This window comes from Loxodonta africana, chromosome 4 (assembly GCF_030014295.1).
Source record: "Loxodonta africana isolate mLoxAfr1 chromosome 4, mLoxAfr1.hap2, whole genome shotgun sequence".
Lineage (NCBI taxonomy): Eukaryota > Metazoa > Chordata > Mammalia > Proboscidea > Elephantidae > Loxodonta > Loxodonta africana.
The window spans coordinates 31,002,586-31,028,223 of NC_087345.1; the positions used below are offsets into that span (position 1 = coordinate 31,002,586).

At 36.2% G+C, this 25,638-nt stretch overlaps 1 protein-coding gene across 4 annotated transcripts in view; it reads left to right on the plus strand.

The window, feature by feature from the left end:
• Positions 1–25,638, plus strand: part of BLTP3B (bridge-like lipid transfer protein family member 3B) — a 116,555-nt gene that overhangs the window by 45,390 nt on the left and 45,527 nt on the right. For all 4 annotated transcript variants that reach the window (XM_064283693.1, XM_010599584.3, XM_010599590.3 and 1 more), the window contains 6 exons: positions 60–230; positions 4,207–4,387; positions 15,574–15,657; positions 17,353–17,535; positions 18,022–18,140; positions 21,772–21,913. In XM_064283693.1, the coding sequence (XP_064139763.1) occupies positions 60–230; positions 4,207–4,387; positions 15,574–15,657; positions 17,353–17,535; positions 18,022–18,140; positions 21,772–21,913 (880 nt within the window). The remainder of the gene's footprint in view (positions 1–59; positions 231–4,206; positions 4,388–15,573; positions 15,658–17,352; positions 17,536–18,021; positions 18,141–21,771; positions 21,914–25,638) is intronic.

Genomic DNA, 25,638 nt, shown 5'->3' on the forward strand with positions numbered 1-25,638 from the left:
ACTAGTGCATTATAAGTTTTATTTTTTGATTCAATGCTATAAATTGTTTTTCCTGACAGTTAAAGGACTGCAATGTCACAGCAACAAAATTAGTTCTAATACTGGATGACTTATTATGGGTTTTAACGGATTCCCAATTGAAGGCCATGGTACAATACGCAAAATCTCTCAGTGAAGCAATAGAAAAATCAACAGAACAAAGGAAGAGTATGGCTCCTGAACCTACACAGGTGTGCTATTAACAGAGAAAAAGCAGTTATTTTACATGTAAATAAGTCTTAAAAAATCAGAATGGTTTGTTGATGTTTTCTTTATGTGAAATAAATTGTATGACTTCGAGTCCAAGGATCTTCTTTATCTAGATATTTTATGATAGAATTTTATACACAGTATATATATGAAAACATCTATTAAATGTGTTTGTAGCTACACAGTGCTTATTTTGTTTGGAGCCCTGTATTAGTGCTGAAGTTAATGATGACATAAAAATATTTGATGTTGTAAAACCTCTTTTTAGGAAGTTAAAGAGCACAGTTTTAAAACTACTAAATTAAAGGTAAAAAAGAGAAAAAAAACCTGAGTAAGTACAGGCAAGTGGGGGAGTGCTGAAGTTAAACACTAAACTGCTGTTAGAGTTCTCTGATGCCTAGGGCAGAAAGGGGAGCCGCATAATAAGCTATTTAATAGTCATTAAAAAAAAAAAATTAGAAGCACGACTAGTTTACAGAGAAAAAGGTTTTTTAGTCTTTCCAAATACTAAACTTCGCGATTTTAACATGAAGATCTTTTTAGAAGGGACATTGAAAATCCCAATGAGTGGTGCCTTTGATAACAATTTTATAAAAAAGCACAAATGCATTTTTATATTTATTTTATCTGCCTCTGATAAAAACTTAAGGGATATTGTGAAATCATATTTCTATGAAGGTATTTCTTTGCAAGCAAATAATATATCCCAGGTATAAAGTGAGGTGTGGGGGACTATAAATGCACACAGAAATTTTAATTAACTACTTGCAGAATTCAGAAAGGTTTTACAAACAGGATAGTGAAATTAAGCCTTAAAAATGAGTAGAAGTTCACAGGTAGATAGACATGGGGGAATGCGTGTTTGAAAAGAAGAACTAGAACCTACAAAATATGGTGTTGTTACAGAGCATGGTATTTTCTGAGGAAGGTTAAGGAGTTAGCTATTACTACAACAGTGGTTTTCAGAGTGATATATACATGCTCTGGGGACAGAAGATGTCTTTCCAAGGGATATTGAGCATAAAAAGTTTTAAGGAAACTGAGTTCCACATCTTCTGCTTTCTTAAACTTGGCCTGTTTGAGAAGGTGCTTAAAATGTCAGACTGGTTCTTTTCAGAATTACTCTTCCACTTTGCAAAGGAAAGGCATTCTTTTATTCATCCTTAGTTTTACTATGATGGATTTGTCAAGGAAATTCAAACAAAATAACAAAACAAAAAATCAAAAGACAAAAGACAAAGAGGAAGTTTGAAATATTGTTGTCCATATTGGAAGTGAATAACCAAAATGACAAGGTAACATGTCAAGTGATTTCTAGTTCTTTGCTTTTAAGATATTTGAAAGAAGAGCTAATAATTGTCAGCTTATTAAAAAAATTTTTTTGTAGTACATCACTTTGTGAGCCCTGGCATGTAACTTCAAGGAATTTAAAGAATGGAGTCACATTGCTAAAATAACTCCTTTCATTCTAGTCTACCTATTCATGTAAAAACATTTTCCCAGAACTTATAGCCATAAAAACATACATGGATATAGAATTGATACTGAACCCTGAATCATTCTATCAATAAATAATATTCATCCAATAAGGCCTTTTAAAATTATCAAAATTTTTGAGAAAAATCTCTGGTGAACAGACGACAGGACTATAGCATAAAATAGGGCGTTCTTAGGCAAGAGGCCTGAGTGGAAGCAGAAGCATGCTGTAACTAGATATGAAGATTAGGTATGTTGAATAATTTGGACTTTTCCCTTGGGAATCAATGGAACTTTTTAAATAGGGAAGGACAATCATATATGGTATAATGGCACTATAGCGGACGTACCAGAGGAGAAAAAGGCTACCATTTTAGAGGAGGTGCAGACTTAATGGTTTGAAAGAAGAAATAACAAGCCAAAATGGGGAGAAACAACTGAGTCTTTTATCGGTTGGAGTTAAGGAAGAGGGAAAAGTTGAGAACTTTAAGAATGATAATTGGTAGCTCCATTAGCCAAGTAAGGAAATGCAAAAAGAAGCAAGTTTGATTACTGGAGGTAAGGCTTTTGAAAAAAGGTAATAAGTTCCATTTTGGAGTTGAAAAAGCATGATTGAAGAAGTACAGGAGAGTGTCTTTATTTTACAGTATTACCATCATAGACATAATAGACATGGACTAGTATATTAAGGCTTGAAGTAAAGATTTATATAGCTTAAGATGTCATTAACAGATGGTAGTTAAAACTAAAGACTAATGGACAAAGGGTTGATGATGGTGTAACTTATTTATGTAATAGGTGGATATGATTATATAAAATGTAATACAGGTTAGGAAACTAGAAACAAGGAAAATTTTCACAATCCTACCACCACAACAAAGCCAGTATTAACATTTTGTGGTATTTCCTTGGAGGTTTTTTTCTGCCTAGACATCTGCATTTTTCATTGTTGTAGTAAGAGGTATATACAGTTTTCTTCTGTATTGTTAGTTATTTAATTATTACTTTTTTCCACTCTGTAATATTTCATAGTGAATTTACTTTAAGCATTCTCATATACCATAGAATTTCTTTCTTGGATGGTTAGTTAGCACATCACTATTTAGTTTCACACAGAATGTCCTGATTTTTGAGGTATGCTTGCCATCCTTTTCTGTCATAAATATTTTCTTGGCTTCATCCTTTTTTTTTCTCTAGAAAAGAAAGAGAAGACTAAGTTAAAAATTGGGAGATGTTAAGATTGTTCAGAAGGCAAAGAAGTTTATAGTGGCCCACTTTTTTTCAGAAACAATATCTAGAAACCTTAATACCACAGTATTAAGAAAAAGGTTTGTAGGGAGATTGTTTCTGTTTTTAGTTGTATCAATATTTATCTTGATGAAAAAGAGAGAAACATGATTAAAGAACTACAGGAAAGTATTTCCTTTTAAAATATTACCATCATAAACATAACTATTAGTCTGTTAAGGCTTCGAAGGTAGGTGGTGAAAACATGAGAAAAAGTGATTTTTCTGATGGAAATCAGTTTATTTTACAGTTAATTAAAAAGTTTTGCTTCAGTCCCTGGAGTTTAAAGTTTCACAGCTGTATGTCATCCTTCTCTTTCTTCAATTACTGTGGGCCCTATAATTTTCTTTGGGAGATTCTCATTTAGTAAGTATACTTTGAAATTCTTTTATAGTATGATCATAGTTCTTAATAGAAGTAATATGTATAAACATATATATATATAATTAATTCTACTTTTATTAATATATTGTTCTAAATTAAAAAATGGTTAACTTTTTTTAAACGGAAAAATTTGGTCTTCATTTTGATAACTATTACCAAAGTCTCATGTATAATTTTGTAGTTCATGTGTCAGGTCATCTCACCATATGCTTATGTTTGGAGAATCATTTTAGGCTATTAAAAGTTTGTATAGTCTTTACAGTTCAACAGTATTTGGTGCATTCTGTCTTTAGGGAGAAAAATATTTGAACTCAAAGCCATTATAAATCCCTTCTGTATTCTGGCTTCTTCAGATAACCAAGTTCAAAGGATATACCACACCACCTAAGAGAGGCACCAGAGCACTTACAGTACTAAATAATATCACAAGGGCTTCTTCCACAAAGAAGTGATTTATTTCTAAAGGGTATATTACAGTGTATGCAGTGCAAATATACAGGACAAATAATATTCAAATAAACTGCCTTTACTAATAAAATATATTTTCTAAAACAAGGAGAGCTATAAATTTAACTGTTCATATATTTAGAGAAACATTGGGTTCATAGTCACATTGTGAATAATTTTCCAGTTTTTAATTTTATTCATGTATAATTAGGAAACCATTTTAGGGGAGCTGAGTTATTGATACAAAAGAAAATGTATTATGTTTCTCCTTATGACTTTTTTATTGAAAATATTTAGGTTTTCTTATATGTGAAATTTCAAGTGCTTTACCTGCAGTGATAGGGCAGTTTTTCGTCTTTTTAGAGTTCTACTGTAGCGCCATCTACCCAGCAAGTGAAGACGCCACAGACTTCCAATGCTCCTGACCTAAATGATGCAATTGTGAAACTATTCAATGACTTTGATGTTAAAGAAACCTCCCACCATTTAGTGATTTCTCATCTAGATCTACACATATGTGATGACATTCATGCTAAAGAAAAAGGTAATAAACCTGCATATTTTGGACTATTTTGGATTATCTAGATTTCACCATAAAATTGGATTGTTCATCATATGTAATGTGCTACAAAATAATTTCTCATAATTTTATTATTCCTATGTGATACATAGATCAAACACAAAAACCCATTGGAGTTGAAATGACTCCAACTCGTAGACAGGACAGAATAGAACTACCCCATAGGATTTTCAAGGCTGTAATCTTTCCAGAAGCAGACTGCCACATCTTTTTCCTGAGGAGCAGCTGGTGGGTTCCAACCACTGACCTTTTGGTTAGCAGCTGAGCACTTAACTACTGTGCCACCAGGGCTCCTTGATACATAGATAAAAGGTATAATTTGAAGCATTATATATTGGTATGAAATTTTTCATTTTCACTTCAGTAATTATTAGCCATCAGTGCTAACAGATTTTACTGCTAGATTAAAAAAATAAAAACAATAGATAACAAATACCCTTAGAGGATGCTCAAATATTAGACCTGCCTTTGCCTTAGCTTTCTCATAATTTTGCAGTTGTCCGTAAATTAAATTTTAGCCTCTACGCAATCCATAACTACTTGCACATATGTTGTCAGCACTGTATTTATCTACATATTTCTGGCCGAATTCCTGACCACCCATTTTGGTCCTAAAATTTCTTCATCCCATAACCTGGGATTATATTAGATGGCTTCCTCTACATTCATTTTTTTTTTTTTTTTTTGTAATTCCCCTCATCTAATAAACTTCCTGACTTTGCGCAGCTCCTTGGTAGGTGCTGTGCCAGGCAAAACCCAGAAATAAGCTTTTCTGTCCTAACGAACAGTCTAAATTATTTGTCTGCTTAAAAAAAGAAAAAAAATCACCACCGTTCAATATAAAAACTAGGTATCTTGACTAATTGGCTCATTTGGTTAAAATAGTTTGCTAATAAATCAAGATTGTATATTTGAACTCTATGGGAGAGCAGATTTATACAACAATAAACCTCTTCTTTACAAGCGTGCATGACATCCTTAAGACCAGTCAGCAGTCTCTCAATGCATGTATTTATTAGAAGGACTAAATAAAAATGTGGGTAATTCTGTATAAAAACCCTTCAGCACTATGTGTGTATATTTGTTGCAGATAAGCGGGAGTGTGGGTTGATAGAGGTAATTGAATGTATGCATGTGCTAGTAAATAGGGGATCTACAGCATTATTTTCGCATATAAAATTCCATGTATTAGTATAAAGAGAGACCACAGAGGTGGACACAGAACCCACATCTCTTGATCTTTAGCCCAGTGTTTTTCCCAATTTATCATATAGCTTTTCAGGTAGTTAGGAACCATCATAGAAGGGTTTGGAGTTGCATAGGTGAAGGATGAGGGACAGTTTCAAGTACAATATAATTTTTTAAATAAATTACCAAGTACAGAATTTTGTATGTTTATTGAAGTTATAATCTTATACAGTTATAAATTAATACGGTTTAAACAGTTTAAAGATTCAAATAGTCCCCAAGGCTTATTACCAAAAAAAGCAGACTCCTGGCTGCTCTGATTATCCCTTAGTACCTGCTCTAGCCTTGTCAGTTTACCATTGATCCAGAAGCATCTGCTTAGAATTTGTTTTTTTAAAGCTGTTTCTTCGGGTATTTACTTTCGTATCTCAAAGTAATATAGTTTCAGTTCTTGATTTTTCAGCTTTAGACATTATCTGTTGAATTCCTGCAACAGAAGATGAGCACATTGTTACTCGTGTTAGCCCATTCATTACCTGCATGTGCTTGCAGTCACAACTGTGTGGCTATTTGACATTTCTTGCCCTACCCCTGCCTTCTCTCCATCCTAAAATTTGGTTAGGAAGCTAAATTCCAGTCAGGAAGCTATTCTGTTAATTATATCTTCTAGAGTTATCTCTACTAGAGCCTTCTGACCTGTTCCATTGTGGTCTAGTTGCTCTCTAGGCCTGCAGCATGGCTGTCGTCCTGGAATTGCCGTTTCCAACATCCTAAAGATTTCTCTTTCAGGGTTGGATCTCCTATCTCCTATATCCCATGCCTTGTTGGATTTCACCCTTTTGTTGGATTTCACCCTTGTTCTGGAGTAGCACTTCATCTGTTATCTTCTTGAGAAAGAGTGCTGACAGATAAATTTTGAGACTTTGCATGTATGAAAGTTTTTTTTTTTAATTTTTTTTTTTTATTGTACTTTAGATGAAGGTTTATAGAACAAACTAAGTTCTCATTAAACAGTACACATATTGTTTTATGACATTGGTTAAACACCCCACGACATGTCAGCACTCTCCCCTTTAAACCCTGGGCTCCCTGTTACCAGCTTTTCTGTCCCCTCCTGCCTTCTAGTCCTTGCCCCAGGGCTGGTGTGCCCCTTCAGTCTTGTTTGATTTTATGGGCCTGTCTAATCTTTGGCTGAAGGGTGAACCTCAGGAGTGACTTCATTACTGAGCTGATAGGGTATTCGGGGGCCTTGCTCTCAGGCTTTTCCAGTCTCTGTCAGGCCAGCAAGTCTGGTATTTTTTTGTGAGTTAGAATTTTGTTCTACATTTTTCTCCAGTTTTGTCCAGGACCCTCTACTGTGATCCTTGTCAGTGGTGGCAGCCAGGCACCGTCTAGTTGTGCTGGATTCAGTCTGGAGGAGGCCATGGTAAACGTGGTCCATTTGTCCTTTGAACTAATCTTTCCCTTGTATCTTTAGTTTTCTTCATTCTTCCTTGCTTTGAAGGGGTGAGACCAGGGGAGTATCCTAGATGGCCGCTCAAAGGCTTTTAAGATCCCAGATGCTACTCACCGCAGTAGTAAACTATTTTATGCCAATTGAGCTAGATATTCCCTGAGACCACGGTCCCCACAGCCCTTAGCCCAGCAATTCGGTCTCTCAAGGAGTTTGGATGTATCTGTGGAGCTTCTGTGACCTTGCCTTGCACAAGCTGTGCTGTCTTCCCCAGTATTGTATTGTGTGCTGTCTTATCCTTCACCAAAGTTACCACTTTCCTATTGTCTATTTAGTATTTTTCCATCCCCATCCCTCCCCTCCCTCGTAACCATCAAAGATCGTTTCTTTTTGTGTGTAAACCTGTTCATGAGTTTTTACAGTAGTGGTCTCTACAATATTTGTCCTTCTGTAATTGACTATTTCACTTAGCATAATGCTGTCCAGATCCATCCATGTTATAAGATGCTTTACAGATTCATTGTTCTTTATCACTGCATAGCACTCCATTGTGTGTACCACAGTTTGTTTATCCATTCATCTGTTGATGAGCATCTAGGTTTTTTCCATCTTGTTGCTATTGTGAACAATGCTGCAGTGAACATGGGTGTGCATATGTCTATTCGCATGACTACTCTTATTTCTCTAGGATATATTCCTAGGAGTGGCTTGCTGGATCATATGGTATTTCTATTTCTAGCTTGTATGAAAGTGTTTTAATCTTACATTAGTAGTCTAGCTGATTATATTTTCCTGAAGAATTTTTAAGTTTTTTTTCTTTTGTTCTAGCTTCCCTAAGTATTGAATGAGAAGATTGTATGCCTTGGTCATAGTCTAGGATTATCGCGCTGTGTTGAAAAGGTGGACTTCAGTTCTCAGCAGGGTGTCTGATGACCATGGTCTCGGGGGTTCTTTCAGCTCTATCAGACCAGTAAGTCTGGTCTTTTTTTGTGAGCTTGAATTTTGTGAAACATTTTTCTCCCACTCTGTCCAGAATGCTTAGAGCCATCAGAGCCATTAGTGATGATAGCTGGGCACCATCTAGTTCTTTCGAGCTTGGGCTGGTAGAGGCTATGGATCATGTGGTCCATTAGTCCTTTGGACTAGTATTTTCCTTCTGTCTTTGGTGTTTTTCATTTTCCTTTGTTCTGGATGGAATGGGACTAATAGATGTATCTTAGACGGCTGCTCACAGGCTTTTAAGACCACAGACACTGCTCACCAAAGTAGGATGTAGGACATTTTCTTTATGAACTGTTATACTAGTTGACCTAGATATCCCCCAAGACCATAGTCTCCAGCCCTCAGCCCCAGGAACTTGGTCCCTCGAGGTATTTGGGTATGTCTAGGAAAGCTTCTATGACTGCCTTGGTCAGGTTGTGCTGACTTCTTTTATATTGTGTGTCGTCTTTCCCTTGACTAAAGTTAACACTTGTCTACTATCTAGTGATTTCCCCTCTTCTTCCCTCCTCTCCCTCGCAGCCATCAAGGATTGTTGTCGTTGTTTTTCTGTGCGTAAACTTTTTCTGGAGTTTTTATAATAGTGGTCTCATAAAATATCTGTCCTTTTGTGATTTGTTTATTTCACACAGTATAAGTGGCTTACCTGGTTTTGATTCCCAGCCAGTGCACCTCAAGCACAACCAGCACTCATCTGTCAGTGGAGGCTTGCATGTTGCTATGATAAAGAACAGGTTTTCAGCAGAGCTTCCAGACTAAGACAGACTAGGAAGAAAGGCCTGACAATCTAAATTCTGAAAATCAGCCAGTGACAACCCAATGGATCACAACAGCCCGATCCTGTTGGGCCTGGGGTTACCATGAGTCAGGGGCCAACTTGATGGTAGTGAACAGTTTATCAGTATCTTCTTTATTGTTAATTTATTTCCTTGTCTACTCTAAAATCATGAATATATTCACTTAGGTTATCTTTCAGAAGCTTTATCGTTTTATCTTTCACTGTTAGCTATATAGTTCACCTAGGGCCGTGTTGTGGAGCCCTGGTGGTTCAGTGGTTAAGAGATTGGCAAAAAGGTTGGCAGTTTGGATCCACCAGCTGCTTCTTGGAAACCCTATGGGGCAGTTCTACTCTGTCTTGTAGGGTCAGTATGAGTTGGAATCGACTCAACAGCGATGGGTTAGTAGTAGGGCTATGTTGTGAGGCAGGAGGCAAAATATCTTTTCATATGAATTTTTTAGTTATTATGTTATCTATGAATAATGACCACTTTATTTCTGTGTTACAGTCTTTATGCCTTTTATTTCATTTCCTTGTCTTATTGTATTGTCTAGAACTTTCAGTACAATGCTAAATAGAAATCATATTAGCAGCATCTGTTTTATTACTGATCTCAGGGGGAAGTATTTTAATATTAAGTATAACATTTGCTGTGGGTCGTTGGTAGATACACTTTATCAGATCTAGGAAATTTTTGCATTTCTACAATATACCCAACTTCATTGGCATATATTATCCTATTATATATATTGTTGGATTTGAATTGCTGATATTTTGTTTATGATTTTCCCATCTGTATTATGAAAGAGATTGACCTGTCATTTTCTTGCTTATCCTAATCAGGTTTTGATTTGAAGGTTATACTAAATAAATTACTCATCATCCTTCTGCACTTTACCTCTCAAATTTTAATTTTTATCTTGTGGATTAATTCTCTTTAAAACTCCTTTTACTGTTATTTTTTTAGTAGAGTGTTGAGTGGGACTGAAAGTCGTTTTCTGTGTTACGCTCTGAAAAAGTAGCATGGCAGTGGTGTTTGACCTCCTCTAACTTCACAAGGGGGAGAGAGAATCCTTATCCACATTAACAGCCCAAGACTGATTACTATGAGGTGGAGTTCAGACATACCTTCTCTTTCCAACCTTTTTACCAATTCTGACACCAGCTGTCTCTCCCATGGCACTCTGTCCTCCGCTGAGTTTGATAATTCGTTGCAATGGCCATACAGAACTGAGAGACTTTACTGATGGTTATGGAGTTTATTAGGGAAGTAACAGGATACAGTTCAGGTTCAGAATGTTCGGATACAGTTCTTCAATCAAAACAGCCTCTTCTCAGCCATGCCACAGGCAGATCTCTTTCTGGCTCTTGGCTCCTCGGCCTGGCCTTTGCCCTGCTCAGGCAAGTGTTACAAAGTTCCTTTAGCTCCACTGATAAGTACCCAGAGGCACCTCACTCTGCCAGCAAGCCTCAGCCTGAAGGTGCTCAGCTCTAGCTCCAGTTGGATCAGCAAACCTAGCTCCACCAAGTGCCCAGAGGCATCCTGCTTCACTAGTAAGCTTCTTGCCTAAAGCTGTTGAGCTTTCTCGCACTCCTGCTGGTTTCCCTACCAGTCTTCTGCTGGCCTCCAGCCTCTGCTGCTGTTTCTCTACTGCTGCTTCTTGCGACTTCAATATTACAGCCCTCTTTCTCTCTGCCTCCTGGTTTCAGGAACTTCTCAGTGAAGTGGTCCTTAGTGCAAAGGACACACTCCACTTCTGGCTCTTCTTTCTTGGTGGTGATGAGATCTTCCCTTCCTGCTTCTGGGACAGATCAATTTAAGCGTAGTGGGATGACAAAACTGACCAATCCCTCATTAGGGTTCCATATACTCTATTTGCATTGTCCCACCCCCACAAGGTTGCCATGTACCCTATTTACATTATTAATAAGCTGTCTAGTCCCCTTGGTGTGCCACAAGTACCTCATTTGCATAGCCCTATGCAGTCATTTGGTTGGAGTTACAAACTATGATTAGAAGGGCCATATTAAGTAATTCACTGTACTGCACGCTCTTTTCCAGAAGTTTTGCTTTTTTTTTAGATTTTATTTTTTTTTATTTAGTAGGATTAGGTAACTGGATAAATAGCCAGCTGTCTCTCCCATGTACTCTCTCCTTCTCCGCTAAGTTTGATAATTCGTCGCAGTGGCCATACAGAACTCAGAGACTATATTGATGGTTATGGAGTGTATTAGGGAAGTAACAGGATACAATTCAGGATGCAATACACTTTGAAAATCTGTGGTTCCTTAATACAGATGCTTGGCATTTCCGCCTCTCTGTTGGTGAGTGTTCCTGGCCCACAGATGTTGGGAAGTTTCAGCAGACAGACTTGCCTCTCCACCAAAATATCTCCCTCGTAGTGATCACTTACCTGCGTTTCTGAAATCCAAACTTTGGTGAGCATGAGAATCTTCTCAAATTAGAAATACCTAACCTGTTCACCTCAAGCCTGAATCAGAATCTGTATCTATGAAATCATTACTTTGGAATTTTAAAACTAAGAGAGTGACTATTGAGACCCTGAATATTTAGCAATAGAAGCTACCTTGCCTTTATTAGACAAGGCAGCCCAGATACCAGCTGCTAGATAAAGTGAGGAAGGGAGAAAATGAGGAACATTGGAGGTTTAGAGAGGGATTTGTTGTCTTTTCCATTGTTCATCATTGTGTTGCTTGGCCTATAGTTGGTATCTTCTATTTCAGTGCTTTGAAAGGGAAATCCAAAAAAATTAAAACAAACCCAAATAATGAAATGAGATGGTCACGGTTAAGTAATAAGTATCAGAACAGAGAAAAGTATCATCCGGGCTTGTTTACATTCCTCACTATTATCCCGCCATAGAATAAGCTGAATGATGATATTTAAGGGGAGAACCTCTCCACCAAAATATCTCCCTCACAGTAATCACTTATCTGCTATTCTAAAATTCAGAAAGCTCACAAAAGGTTTTTTCAGAAGTTTGTGAAAAACTTGTTTGGTGGCGAAATCTGAACTAACTCAACATGTTTGTTATTTTTATTTTATCCATTTAGTGTAAATGTTTATATATTTTGCTGCAAAAATAGTATCTTTTATTACTTAATGCTGCCTAAGAACCAGTTGGGAGTGTTGCATAATATATTGTATATGTACCATATTAACTTAATAAAATTTTTAAAATTCTGAATTCTGAAATATATTTGTCTTCAAAGGTTTTATTTTTGTGACTTACCTATCTGGGTTTATATCTGATTGCTCTATCCTGTGTTCTAGTCTTAGGTCATTATCTGATGTTATTGATTTTCTAACTGGAGGACTCCCTTTATTTCTTGTAATTTTGGTTTGGTTTTTGCAAATTTCCTGAACTCCTTTTTATCTGGAAATTCTCTAATTTCACCATCATATTTGAGAGACAGTTTTGCTGGATGTATAACTCTTGGTTGGCAATTTTTTTCATTCAAGGCTTTATATATATCATCCCATTGCCTTCTTGCCTGCATGGTTTCTGCTGAGTAGTCAGAGTTTAGTCTTATTGACTCACCTTTGTAGATGACTTTTCATTTATCCCGATCCACTCTGAAAATTCTCTCTTTATCTTTGGTTTTGGCAAGTTTGATTATAATATGTCTTGGTGACTTTTGGGATCTACCTTGTGTGGGGTTCGATGAGCATCTTGGATAGCTATCTTATCATCTTTCACAATATCTGGGAAGTTTTCTGCCAAGAAACCTTCAACAATTCTCTCTGTATTTTCTCTTATCCCCCTTGTTCTGGTACTCCAGTCCCTCATAGGTTTTCCTCTTGATAGAGTCCCACATAATTCTTAGGGTTTCTTCATTTTTTTTTAATTCTTTTATCTAATTTTTCTCCAAATAAGTTGGTGTCAAGTGCTTTATCTTCAGTCTCACTAATTCTGACTTCCATTGCCTCAATTCTGCTCCTATGACTTTCTATTAAGTTGTCTAATTTTGACATTTTATTGTTAATTTTCTGGATTTCTGTTTGCTGACTCTATGGATTCTTGCAGCCTGTTTAATTTGTCACTGTGCTCTTCCATAATCTTCTTAAGTTCCTCTGTTGCATTTTCTGTGTGTTGCTTGTTTTATTCTTCATTTTGCCTGATCTCCTTCCTGATTCTTGAAGAGTTCTGTATATTAATCTTTTGTATTGTACCTCCAGTAATTCTAAGAAATCCTCTTCCTCCAGAAAGTTTCTCGATTCTTTGTTTCAGGCACTTGCTGAAGCCATCATAGTCTATCTCTTTATGTGATTTGATATTGACTGTTGTCTCCGAGTCATCAATAAGTTATTATATTTATTTTATGTTCGCTTATTGTATCCTAGTTTCTTGTTTTGTTTTGATATGCCCAAATAAGCTGCTCATGTGAGCTAGTTTGATTATTGGCACCGTTGAAGCCCTAATGTCCTGTCACCAGATGGTTAGATCTGTTACTAGGTATATGAGCCCTGGAAACTGTTTAATTTTCTTGTATGGATTCAGCTCAGGTGTCCAGGCAGTTGGTCACCAAGTATGTGGTACAGACTCTCACCTACAGTCCTAGATGGGCAGGGGTGATTGAAGTAGGCACAGGTATCTGGCTGTAGTAGGAAGTCATGCTTTCAGCAAGGCAGTGGGCCGATAGCTCCCCCTGAGTGTCTGTGAGGAAAGCATGTCCCTGTTCCCTAGAGTATGTAAGTGGGTGGGTTTCACAGCTGGACTTTGGGCACCCAGTGCTGTTGTAAGGACTAGGAGGCACCACTTATCCTTGGGACTCCTGTTGCAGGTGGCTGGATGGCATGGGTAGAGCCACCAGTCCTCAGGCCCCTTATGTGGGTAGGTGAAGACCCAGCTTAATGGACAGAGTGGTGTCAAATGTCGTGAATCTGCCACTTCACCATATAGCTGATACAGTGAAGTTAGGCTTCAGGTATATACCCTGTTGTACTGTGCTGATGAGGGCCTGTGCTGTTGAAATGGCCCCACACAGGTCTATGCAGGGGTGAAAAGCATTCAAAGTCCTTGGACCCATTATGTCTGTGCCTAGGCAAAGGAGCTGTGCCTGCCCTGAGTTCCTGGCTTAGGGGAGCTGGCAGATTATTTTTTCCTGTTTGTTAATTTGTTCCCTCTCCAAAGCCAGGAGAATGGCTCAGGGCACATGACAGATGCTACTTCTGGCTCAGGGGAAGCGGTACGGCAATCAGCAATTGCTGAAGCCAGCCTGGGATCTGGTACAGAGTGGGGAGGGAACAGGTAAATGGGAGAGAGGTTCTTCCCAAATGGGGTGTTTTTTGATCTGTATGGTAGGTTAGACATATGTACTTGTCTTTTGTTGATTGAGTGCTGCTTTTTACTGGTTCTGGAGGCTTGAGTAGACTTTCCGCTGCTCAGTCTCTCCCAGTGTGGAAGATGTGTCCCGAATGCTACTGCTCACCTCACTGCCTTTGTCAGTCGATCTGGCCTGCAGGGTGCCAGTTCCCACCGGGTCAGGTCTGGCAACTCCTTGCTGCTTCTGAACTATGTCTCCCTCCCCCTGCCACTCAGTCCAATTCCTCAACTTTGCCTTTGATGTTTAGGGCTCCTAGATTGTCATATGTAGTCGATTCACTTGTTTTTTTGGGTCTTTGTTGTAAGAGGGACCACAGAAACATCTGACTACTCTGCCCTCTTGGGCCTGCCTCCTCAAAGGTTTTAGATAAAAGGATTGTGGACCTGTACTATAAATTCTACTATTAGAGATTAATTGGAGTTAATATAGGAAGGGTATACATAACTATAGAAAAGATCATCTTTGGTAAAGTAGAGGGTCAGTGAGGTGGATTGACACAATAGAAACATACCAACAATCATGAAGATGGCATAGGACCAGGCAACGTTTTGTTCTGTTACATGTAAGGTCTCCATAAGTAGGAGCTGATTCAGTAACAACAGTAATAATTTTAATTTATGTTTTCCTTACTTTTAGTTGACTTGTCCATGCTACTTTAAAATTTAACTTGTAATTTGAAGTTATACTGATTTGTTGTGATCTACTTTTGATTTTACTATAGCTATGTGAGTTTGTGGTGTAGTGGTTAAGTGCTGTGGCTGCTAACCAAGGGGTCGGCAGTTCAAATACACCAGGCGCTCCTTGGAAACTCTATGGGGCAGTTCTACTCTGTCCTATAGGGTCGCTATGAGTCGGAATCGACTCGACGGCACTGGGTTTGGTTTTGGTTTTATGTGAGCTTGAGGAGTCCCTGGGTGGCGTAAACATTTAAGTGCAAGAGTACTAACTGAAGTATTGTTGGTTCAAATCCACGTAGAGATGCCTTGGAAGACGGGCCTGGTGACCTGTTTCCAAAAGATAGCTGGGCTGTTGGTTCTCATCTATCTTAGTCTGGAAGCTCTGTTGAAACCTGCCCACCATGGGTGACCTTGCTGGTATCTGAAATGCTTGTGGCATAGCTTCCAGCATCACAGCAACACACAAGCCACCACAGTATAACAAACTGACAGACAAGTGACGGTCACAGATGATAAGGGCTCGCTAAGTACTTTTAGATTGAATTGCATTTCCTAAAATTCTTAATCTACTATCCATGATGAAAGAATGGTATTTATTACTACTTGGACTCCAAGTATGGTAAGAATTTTCTATGATAAATTGAGGTTTCTGGTATTTAATTAGTTTTCTTTCTCTTTCTCTCAATTCCATCTTTTCTTTTCGCAGAGTCAAACAGACGTATTACTGGAGGGGCTATGCAACTATCTTTTACTCAGCTGACTGTAGATTATTACCCTTATCACAAAGCAGGTATGTATATAATAATTTTTTTGAAAGAAATCTGTCTTAAATTATATAGCCATAGTTCAGTGATTACCTGAGGATGGGCGAGTGGAAAGGGTCAGAAGGAAGGGATGACAAAGGGACATGAGGAAACTTTTAGGGATGATGGATATATTTACTATCGTGATTGTGGTGAAGGTTTTAGGGTGTATGTCAAAACATCAAATTGTACACTTTAAATATGTACAGTTTACTGTATGTCAGTCATACTGCAATAAAACTGTATAAAATAAAAAATAAATTATATAGCCATTTTATTTTGTTAAGGAGAAAATCGATTAAGACATTCTTACTTTTTCTCCTGGCAGTACTTCTCCTGGGAAAATAGAATTGCAATAGGAAATATCCATCTACTTATATCGAGGTTTATGTAGGTTATTAGGAGCATTTTACCACTATGAGAAATTGACCATTTTCCAAATAATCGATATAAAACTTTAGAAAAAAAAATCACCAGAATACAGAGGACATTTAGTTAATTGTGCTAAAAATAAGTTAATAATCAATATGTATTTTTAAATTAAGTTTTAAATGATGTGTTTATTCAGAAATCAGAAAAGAATATAAAATAAAGCAAAATGTTAACAGTGGTTTTAGCTAGGCTGTAAGATTCTAGGCATTTTTTTAACTCATCTGTATTTTCTAATAATCTTCAATAAATAAGAGTTAGTAGGTGCTTTATCAACCAGATATTGATAGGTTCTTTTCTGCCAAATAATAAAAACAAAAATTATGTATATTCATGGCCAAAATTGACCTCATACCCATCTCTGCATTTTCCTGCATTTTGTTTTGTTTAACTCATACAGATAAGAAGAAATAAATAAGTGTAATTTTAAATGTTTAGGACTTTTAATAACTGATAACATTTTTCTGTTTATTTCTACCTCCTAGTGTTGTCATTTGTATATCACTACCTGACAGAATTTATAGGTTACTCTGTTTGTTGTTTTGGTTCTCTTTTGAAGAGCTTCATCTTATATCTTATCCTCCTGATCCATACACTTAAAATTTTTTAGCTGTAGAAATCATTGATATTTTAGAAGGTGAAACTTTCAGTCATGAAGTAGATTCTATTTCTTTAACTGTTTTATGTACATATTTATTTTCTTAGTTGTTAGAAACCTAATAATCCTGATTTTATATTTTCCCTCCAAAAACCTTTTCTGTATATTACATTGGTGACTGATGTCCATCATAAGTTTTATTGGTTTCTTAAGTGTTTGGATAATCCTTATTTTGTCATTTTTATGGATTAGACTCTTGTAAGTTACAGTACAACAAATCTTTGATAACAGGATTTTTCTGTGGTAGTATTTTCTAGGATTGTGTCCAGTGGAGATTTACTAGGTAGTTGAGCATCCAGTGAAAGTTGACCACCAACTCTGCTTTGAATTGAGACTCTGAGTGATATTTCATCAAGGATGGGTTCTAGATAGAAACCCTCCCAGATGATTTGCTTGTTATACTCTTTGCCTCACTTCTAAATGTTTTAATTGTATTTTCTAGGGAGATTAAAATTGGTAGTATATGAAGGCTTTAAATTCATTGGAAGTTTAATGAATTCCTTGAGAATATGAATAAATCTCTTTGGAAGCATTGTTATAAAAAAATAAGTGAAAACTGTGTTTTTCAGTGATATATCTGTTATTCATGTTACAGGTGATAGTTGTAATCATTGGATGTATTTTAGCGATGCAAGCAAAACAAAAAATGGATGGACAAACGAGTTGTTACATGAATTTGAATGCAATGTTGAAATGCTTAAACAGGCGGTGAAGGATCATAATGTAGGTTCGCCTCCTACATCCCCAACACATGCCTCTCCCCAGCACACACAAACAGGTACTTTATCTATAACAACATTATGGCATTCCCTTAATATTTAATTGTGTGTATATGTGTGTGTCTCATAATAGGATGTTTTCTGTAAATAAGTAATTAATGTCTAAACTACTTACATCTTTCATTCAGACAAACATAGGCTTTTGGACCAATGCACTTTTAAAATTAGTATAACCAGTAATAATACCAGGTAGAATTTTTCAGATTCTTAAATGGCAGTAAATTTCTCACTTTTAACAGGAATTCCAGCCAAGATGTCTTATAGGAGAGTGTCTTCAATGTGATTTAGGTATGATTCCTGTTTAAAGAAGAGTAATCATCACAATGACTTATCTTCCTATAACACTTTATAAAGTGTTTTTTCATATATTATCTCGTTTGAGAGATTAGAGTTCATTTGTATTTCTAGTAGCAGTCTCAGTAGTAAAAGACTGACTGTTAAAAATAATTTTGCAATAAATCGAAAGGAGTTTTTGTTTCCCACAGAGAAAGAATCAACTCTTAAAGGAACTTCCAGAACACCTTCAGTATTATCTCAACAGGCAAAAGCTAAGCTGATGTCTAGCTCTGTTGTGGTCAGACTTGCAGATTTCATTATATACCAGGTATGTTTTATTTTTTTAATTAAATCTTCTCATAAGCACTTTTAGAATCTCCTAGAAGCAACTCTTAGGAGCTCATGCCTCCATATTATTCAAAAACATTTTGACCAGTTCTATAAAGTGATCAAATTAAATGGGATAGAAAATTTCAGTTCATTAGTGGTTTATCTTATCTCTTAAGAGGAAGAAACTAAAATGCATTTTTTTTAATTGAACTATCAAATATTGGCCATACCAAGTTGAGTTTTATGAACATAATTTTGTAGCCAAAAACTCTATCCCATTTATATTAATAGTCTTATTTAGGCTGTTGGAGCCCTGGTGGCACAGTGGTTAAGAGCTATGGCTGCTTACCAGAAGGTCAGCAGCTCAAATCCACCAGCTGCTCCTTGTAATATCCCATTCTGCCCTGTAGGGTTGCCCTGAATTGGAATTGACTTAACAGCAGCGGTTTTGGTTTTTTTGGGGGGTGGGGGGGTTTCAGTCTGTAATCATATAACATGGTCTAATATCAAAGCCTTTGAGACCAATACAATAGGATATATGATTGAAATGTTAAAATTTTATATATTTTTAAATTTTTAAAAATGAAATTATTGCAGATTTGTGTTTTCATTTATGAATTGTTATGGTTTGTGTTCTTGCCTTCCATGCAAGAGACCTGAGTTCAGTTTCTGGCCAATTCACCTCATACCACTTCTCTGTCAGCGGAAGCTTGCATTGTTGCTATGGTGCTGAACAGGTTTCAGTAGAGCTTTCAGACTAAGATGGACTGGGATACAATGCACAGTCTGGCTCCTCCAACAAAGAACTGAATTGCCTTAAACGTCAATACTGTCAATTTTGAGAAGCTCTGATTTAACAGTTATTTTCTCATTGCACAATCGCTTCTTTCTCTACATCCAATATATACTGTTATTTAAAGAAGACTTTAGATCTCTTTCCCGTGTTTAAAATTTATTGCTTTTGCACCTCTATGTTGGAATATATTGTTATAACTTAGAATATTTAACAGATTGTATTGCACATATTTATAACTTCAGGTACATTTGGGATGGTTTTGAAGGATTCAGTTAGACATGAAATCATTTTTCCTTTAGTAGTAACCTTTTAGGTACAGAAGAAATTAAATATCTTTAATGCTATTCTACATCAAAAAGAGGAAGAAAAAAATGTTACATTAGCAGACAGTATAAAATCCATTCCTTATAGGTTCTTCAGTAACATGGTAACGAGTATTTATTTGGAACCAGGAGTTTCACTATTCTCAGTGAAGAACTGGAGGAATTGCCCTTAAAAAGAGAAGCAAAATAAGAGTACTTTGTGTTATCACTTCTGTTCTCCATAATGTTAGAGATACTGACTGTAGCAAAGAGTTGGGAAAAAAAGGAATATTAAGTATTGAGGAAGAAAGGATATAAAGAAACATTTGGCAAAAGCCATGGTCATGTACCATGAGTCTAGCAATCAATTAATACTTAGAGAATAGTGAAATAATGACAAAATAATCTACAAAAATCCATGGAATTCTGTCATATTGTTGTTTTAGGCCAATGAATAGCACATTCTCTCTTGCTTGAGTTCATAATCAAGTGAGAAGTAGATACAGGAATCTGGCTGACAGGTAAAAATATCATCTTTATTAAAGCTAAAGGCCAAATTGGAGGACATAATTTGAAGACTGTATTCAAGTGAGTTTACTGATTCTTTACTCTCCCATCATTGTCTGGCAGTACTACAGGCTTCCCTGATGAGGACCTTCCCCTTAGTGTTAACACTGAGATGGCATAGAGAAACCGAGCTGAATACCTGTCCGTACCTAAGCAGACAGGCAGATCTCAAAGAGGAAGGTAGAGAAGAGGGGTAGGATAAGGGGAGCAGGCAGAGCATGCTTAGGCAAGTCATTCTTCCCCTGGAGTCCCTAGGGAGGAGTGAGTGAGGAAAAGAAGAGAGGCCAGAAATATTACTCAAAATGCTTTTTCTTCCAAAGGAGTTATGAAGCTAAGGATACAGTGACAAAATAGAAACATTCAAAATAGGAGTAAAAAACTATTAAATACTTGCAGATTCTCTTGTCGTGGTTTATATACCCCAAAGAAAGAAAATTACAAAATTTACATAAATTCATATGGAAATGAGGAATGGGAATCATCCATAATACCGAATGAATGAGAATGAAATACATTGAAGAAACCCTACATACACAAACACATCACAAACAAAAAAAAAATTAGAAGAAAATAAAATAGTATGCTTAGCCAAATTTGAATAGCTTTTCAACTGTAAAATGAGAAGGAGATAAGCTGTTGTCCATTAAAATAACTTGACACCGAATTGAAATAGATTTGGTTCAATATATGCAGAGAAAAGCTTCTTAACAAGAGAATATAAGGGTCTGACTTAAACTTATAGAGTATAAGATAATTAAAAAGTTTAGTTAGCCAATTTATATAAGCAAAAACATAAACCATTGGAAAAATATTCCTCTTTATGTGAGAAATAATGCATACATGTTTGTTGAATGAATGAAATAAAGCTTAAAATAATCTTTGGACACAGCCCTGGGCCTATTAAAGTAGCATAAATTAACAAAATTGGTAAAATACTAATTGGGTAAATTCATATATACATACATATGTATGCATACTACTACTACTACCCGTTGCTGTCGCATCAATTCCGACTTACAGTGACCCTAAAGGACAGAGTAGAACTGCCCCAGAGTGTTTCCAAGGAGCATCTGGTGGATTCGAACTGCCGATGTTTTGGTTAGCAGCCCATGGCTCTTAACCACTATGCCATTTTGAGTTTGTTTTTATGCATGGTGTGAGGCATGAGTCTTGTTTCATTTTTTTGAAGATGGATATCCAGTTATGCCAGCACCATTTGCTAAAAAGACTGTCTTTTCCCAAATTAACAGAAAAATTATGGTATGGAATTATTATAAAGAGTATATTGGAGAACCATGCTGTCCTTGAGGACTTATGTTATTATCTTCAACATGTCACTTAACCCATCTGAGCCTATCTCTTCATCTAAAAAAATGGCAGTTATACCTAACCCCCCTCCTTCTAGTGATTTATGATATGTAGATCTAAAATATGATATATATATCCATTGCCATCGAGTCTATTCTGACTCATAGCGACCCTATGGGACAGACTTAAACTGCCCCATAGGGTTTCCAAGGAGTAACTGGTGGATTTGAACTGCCAACCTTTTGGTTAGCAACCCATAGCTCTTAACTACTGAGCCACCAGGGCTCCATTTACAAGATATCATATCATCATTAAAATAACTTGCAGTGGTTAGATACATAGAAAAGTACAGACAAAATTATTTTCACTATTGTATTAAGGTTCAAAACAATAAATTTGCAAAGATTATTGCTCAAAGTTGATTTTATAATTGATAAGGATCTACAGAAGTGATAGTTTTCTGAATAGTTGGTAGGTATTATTTAAAAATCATTTACTGTGAAGTAAAATATATAGTGAAGTTTGCATTAGAAAATAACCATTAATACATTGTTGTAAGTAGTTTTAAAAGAGTTTCAACTGTTGTCCACGTTGCGTAAGTTCTTTGGAAAGGGCTTTATTCAGTGTGATTTCAACAAATATGATTATTTTTTCAGGTCTCTACAGCAGACCAATATCGTTCTTCCCCTAAAAGTATGATTTCCTGCAATAAAAAATCCTTGTATCTTCCGCAAGAAATGTCTGCTGTCTATGTTGAGTTCACAGAATATTACTATCCAGATGGAAAGGATTTTCCAAGTAAGAGAATTTCTTATTTTGTTAATTTTTATCTATTACTTGTTGAGGTGTTTTTTAGCTTTTGTTTTTTTCTTGCTAACTTTTGAGTTTTATAAATGTGAAAAAAGTAACAGAAGGCCATTGTTCCTTCTTATCATTTGTGCAGTACATAACTCCAGTTTAGCATTTTTACATATTTTTGTTGTTTTTACATCCTTTTCTTTCGCTAGGTTGTGATATCTTTGGTGGCAGGAGTCATATTGGTATTCATGATGCATTTTATCCCTGAGATTTGATTCATTTTTATGCTTAGTACCTGTTAACCCGTTGCTGTTGAGTCTGACTCATAGCAACCCTATAGGACAGAGCAGAACTGCCCTATAGAGTTTCCAAAGAGCACCTGGTAGATTCGAACTGCTGACATTTGGATAGTAGCCGTAGCATCTAACCACTACACCACCAGGGTTTCCCTTTTTTTTTTTTTTTAATGCTTAGTAGTTTTTGTTAAATGAAAGTTAGGTTATTTGTAGAATAAAGTTGTTTTATTTTTTTCCTTTAGTAAAGCTCCATTTACATTTCATTTAAAAATGAGTAACTGAAGTTGTACTTTAACAGTAGTGAATTTTTTTTGTATGATTTTAAATGCCCAAATGTAGATTTTGGACAAGTTTTAGCACTAGTATTTATTGAAAACACTGAATTACATGAATTTTTATTTGTAAGCTAGTTTGGCTTCCTAAAATTAAAATGATTATACATTTGTATCTTTAAATATTAAAATTCTGTGCCATTGTCTCAGTCCTTTCAGGAGTTCTTTAAACTAAAATTTGTCCTTGTTTGTATGCTACCGTTTTCATTACTTCTTTTGAAAATTATAGTTGGAAAAAAGTGTTTGGATTAAAAAAAGTTTGTTATTGGAGGGAAAAGTTTTATATCCTCTGTTTAAAAGTGGAACTCCAAAATATTTTGTGCTTCTTTGCCCATTTGTTTAATAAAAACCCGTTGCTGTCGAGTTGATTCTGACTCAGAGCGACCCTATAGGACAGAGTAGAACTGCTGCATAGAGTTTCCAAGGAGCACCTGGTAGATTTGAACTGCCGAACTTTTGGTTAGCAGCTGTAGCTCCTATCCACTATGCCACCAGGGTTTCCCATTTGTTTAATACTTGCTTATTAATATAGGTTTTCAGTTTTAAAAGGTATTTCATATGTTTGCCATGGTTTTTGCTTTTTCATGCTAGATAAAAAGAAGGGATTCTAGAAATTACTTCAGAGAAAGAGATGTCCAACTATTTTATCAGTTTAATCTTTGTCAGTGTCAGACTTTTGAGATCTAATTCTCACATCTTCATGCTTTTTAACAACCCTTTGTGTGTTTCTCGTTTGTTTCTCTTAGCTACCTTTCTGACTAAAGAGATGAGAAAACTGAGATGGTGTCTTAGTTATCTAGTGCTGCTATAACAGAAATACCACAAGTAGATGGCTTTAACAAAGAGAAATTTATTCTCTCACAGCCTGGTAGGCTAGAAGTCCAAATTCAGGGCATCAGCTTCAGGGGAAGGCTGTCTCTCTCTGTCTGCTCTGGGTGAAGGTCCTTGTCATTAATTTTTCCCTGGGCTAGGAGCTTCTCAGTGCAGAGACCCCAGGTCCAAAGAATGCACTCTTCTCACTCTTGTTTCTTGGTGGTATGAGGTCCCCCATGTCTCTCCGCTTGCTTCTCTCATTTATGTCTGAAAAGAAACTGGCTGAAGACACAATCCAATCTTGTAGATTGAGTCCTGTTTCATTAATATAACTGCCGCTAACCCAGTCTCATCAATATCATAGAATTAGGATTTACAACACACAGGAAAATCACATCAGATGACAGAATGGTGGATAATCACACAATACTGGGAATCATGGCTCAGCCAAGTTGACAGATATTCTAGGGGGACTCAATTCAGTCCATGACAGATGGTTAAGACGTTTGCACAGTATGGTTACAGGGAGTAAAATGGCATAGCTAAAACTCAAGCATTGGTCTTCTAAATCTAAATTCATTGTTCTTTTTGATTATATTACACTGGTCTCCAGAGTATTCAGAACTATTTGAATAATCTCCTTGTTTTCAGGTTTTTTCTTTCCTATGTAATTGTTTTGAGTCTCTGGGTAGTACAGATGGTTAAGCACAACCACTGGCTGAAAGTTTGGGTGTTCGAACCTACTCAGAGGTGTCTCAGAAGTAAGGCCTAGATATCTGCTTCCAAAAGATCACAGCCTTGAAAACCCTATGGAGCACAGTTCTACTCTGCACATATGGGGTCACCATGAGCCGGAATCAACTCAACGGCAATTAACAACAATAACAATATACTTGTCTTGTGTCACTGAACATCCACAATACGGTTTGTGAAATGGGACGTTATATGATTTGCATGTTGTGCAAACACCACATTATGTACATGCAGTCCCCAGGTTACAAATGTCCAACTTACGGACAACTTATGCTTAAGAATGAACAGCCATGAAGCCTGTTACATTAAAAATTTCAGTTAAATACATACAATGGTTCATAATAATGAACACACACACTACTTTGTGGCACTCTTGACAACATTGCACCGTTTGGAAGTGTTTCTTAAGTGTTATGTCTGCTGCACTTTAGTCTCTGAGATTTCTGAACTCTTCTATAACCTTATGGGACCTTAGTTGTATATGGAGTTGGACATTGCCTGAATGTACATTAAGGGGCACATGACTGTACATCATTGAACAAGAAATTTTTCTTCAGAGTTAAGACTATTCTAGGATTTCTGATTTCTAATCTAATTTTATTTCTACCAGCTCTGATAACAATTGCTGAAGGAATATTATCTCATTCTATAATCTATATATTTTTCTGAAAAATTACAAAATTTCTTCCCAGCAATTTAAAGCCTATCTCCAAGATAATTTATTCTTTTTTAAAAAATTTTTTTATGGCTCCTAAGAAGGCATTTTAAGTCATTTCACTTACCTCATTAATTTTTATATTATATAGCGTAACATATTCTTGTTCAAAAAGCAGTTTTAACCCTCCATCGTCTGGTCAACTCTATTATGTATGTAACTAAATATTTAGCAGTACAACTTTTTTACTTCCAGAAACTATTTTCTTTGCTGCAGTTTTACAAAGGAAGGCCTACTTACTTATTGGGTACTCCTCAGGAAATACTCTTTGGGAAAAAAAAGAATTACTTGCTACAAACAGTTCTGTTTTCCACCTCTATGTCTCAGTAAACAAGTATTTATTGAGTTCGTAGGCATTCTATACTGAGTTTTGTGAAAAATACAGAAAATAAATGACATGAATTCTGCCCTAAAGAAATTTTATAGTCAGGTCAATTATGTATACTTAAATAAAGAGCTTAATTGTCTTTCCTGAGAATTACTAATTATTTTCCTTGAGGATTATCAGGAAGCCAAACTAGCCAACGATCATCCAGTCCAACAGTTCTTAACTTTGTTTTATTGTTGTTATTATATGAGTTGTTTTGTTTTGTTTTGTTTTGTTTTGAGTAGTAGACCTTGTTGAGAATCTGAGAAACTTTATGAGCTCTCACGTACCAGAAAATTTTCACATACACATGTATACGAAATTAGCCAACATTTCTGGAGTTAGCAAGTCCCTTGAGAGCTATTCAGGTATTTCCCCACCAAAAGGTTGAGGACCCCTGAAGGAGTCATCCCCTTTATGTTATACAGAAAATTAAGCCATTTGTCTAA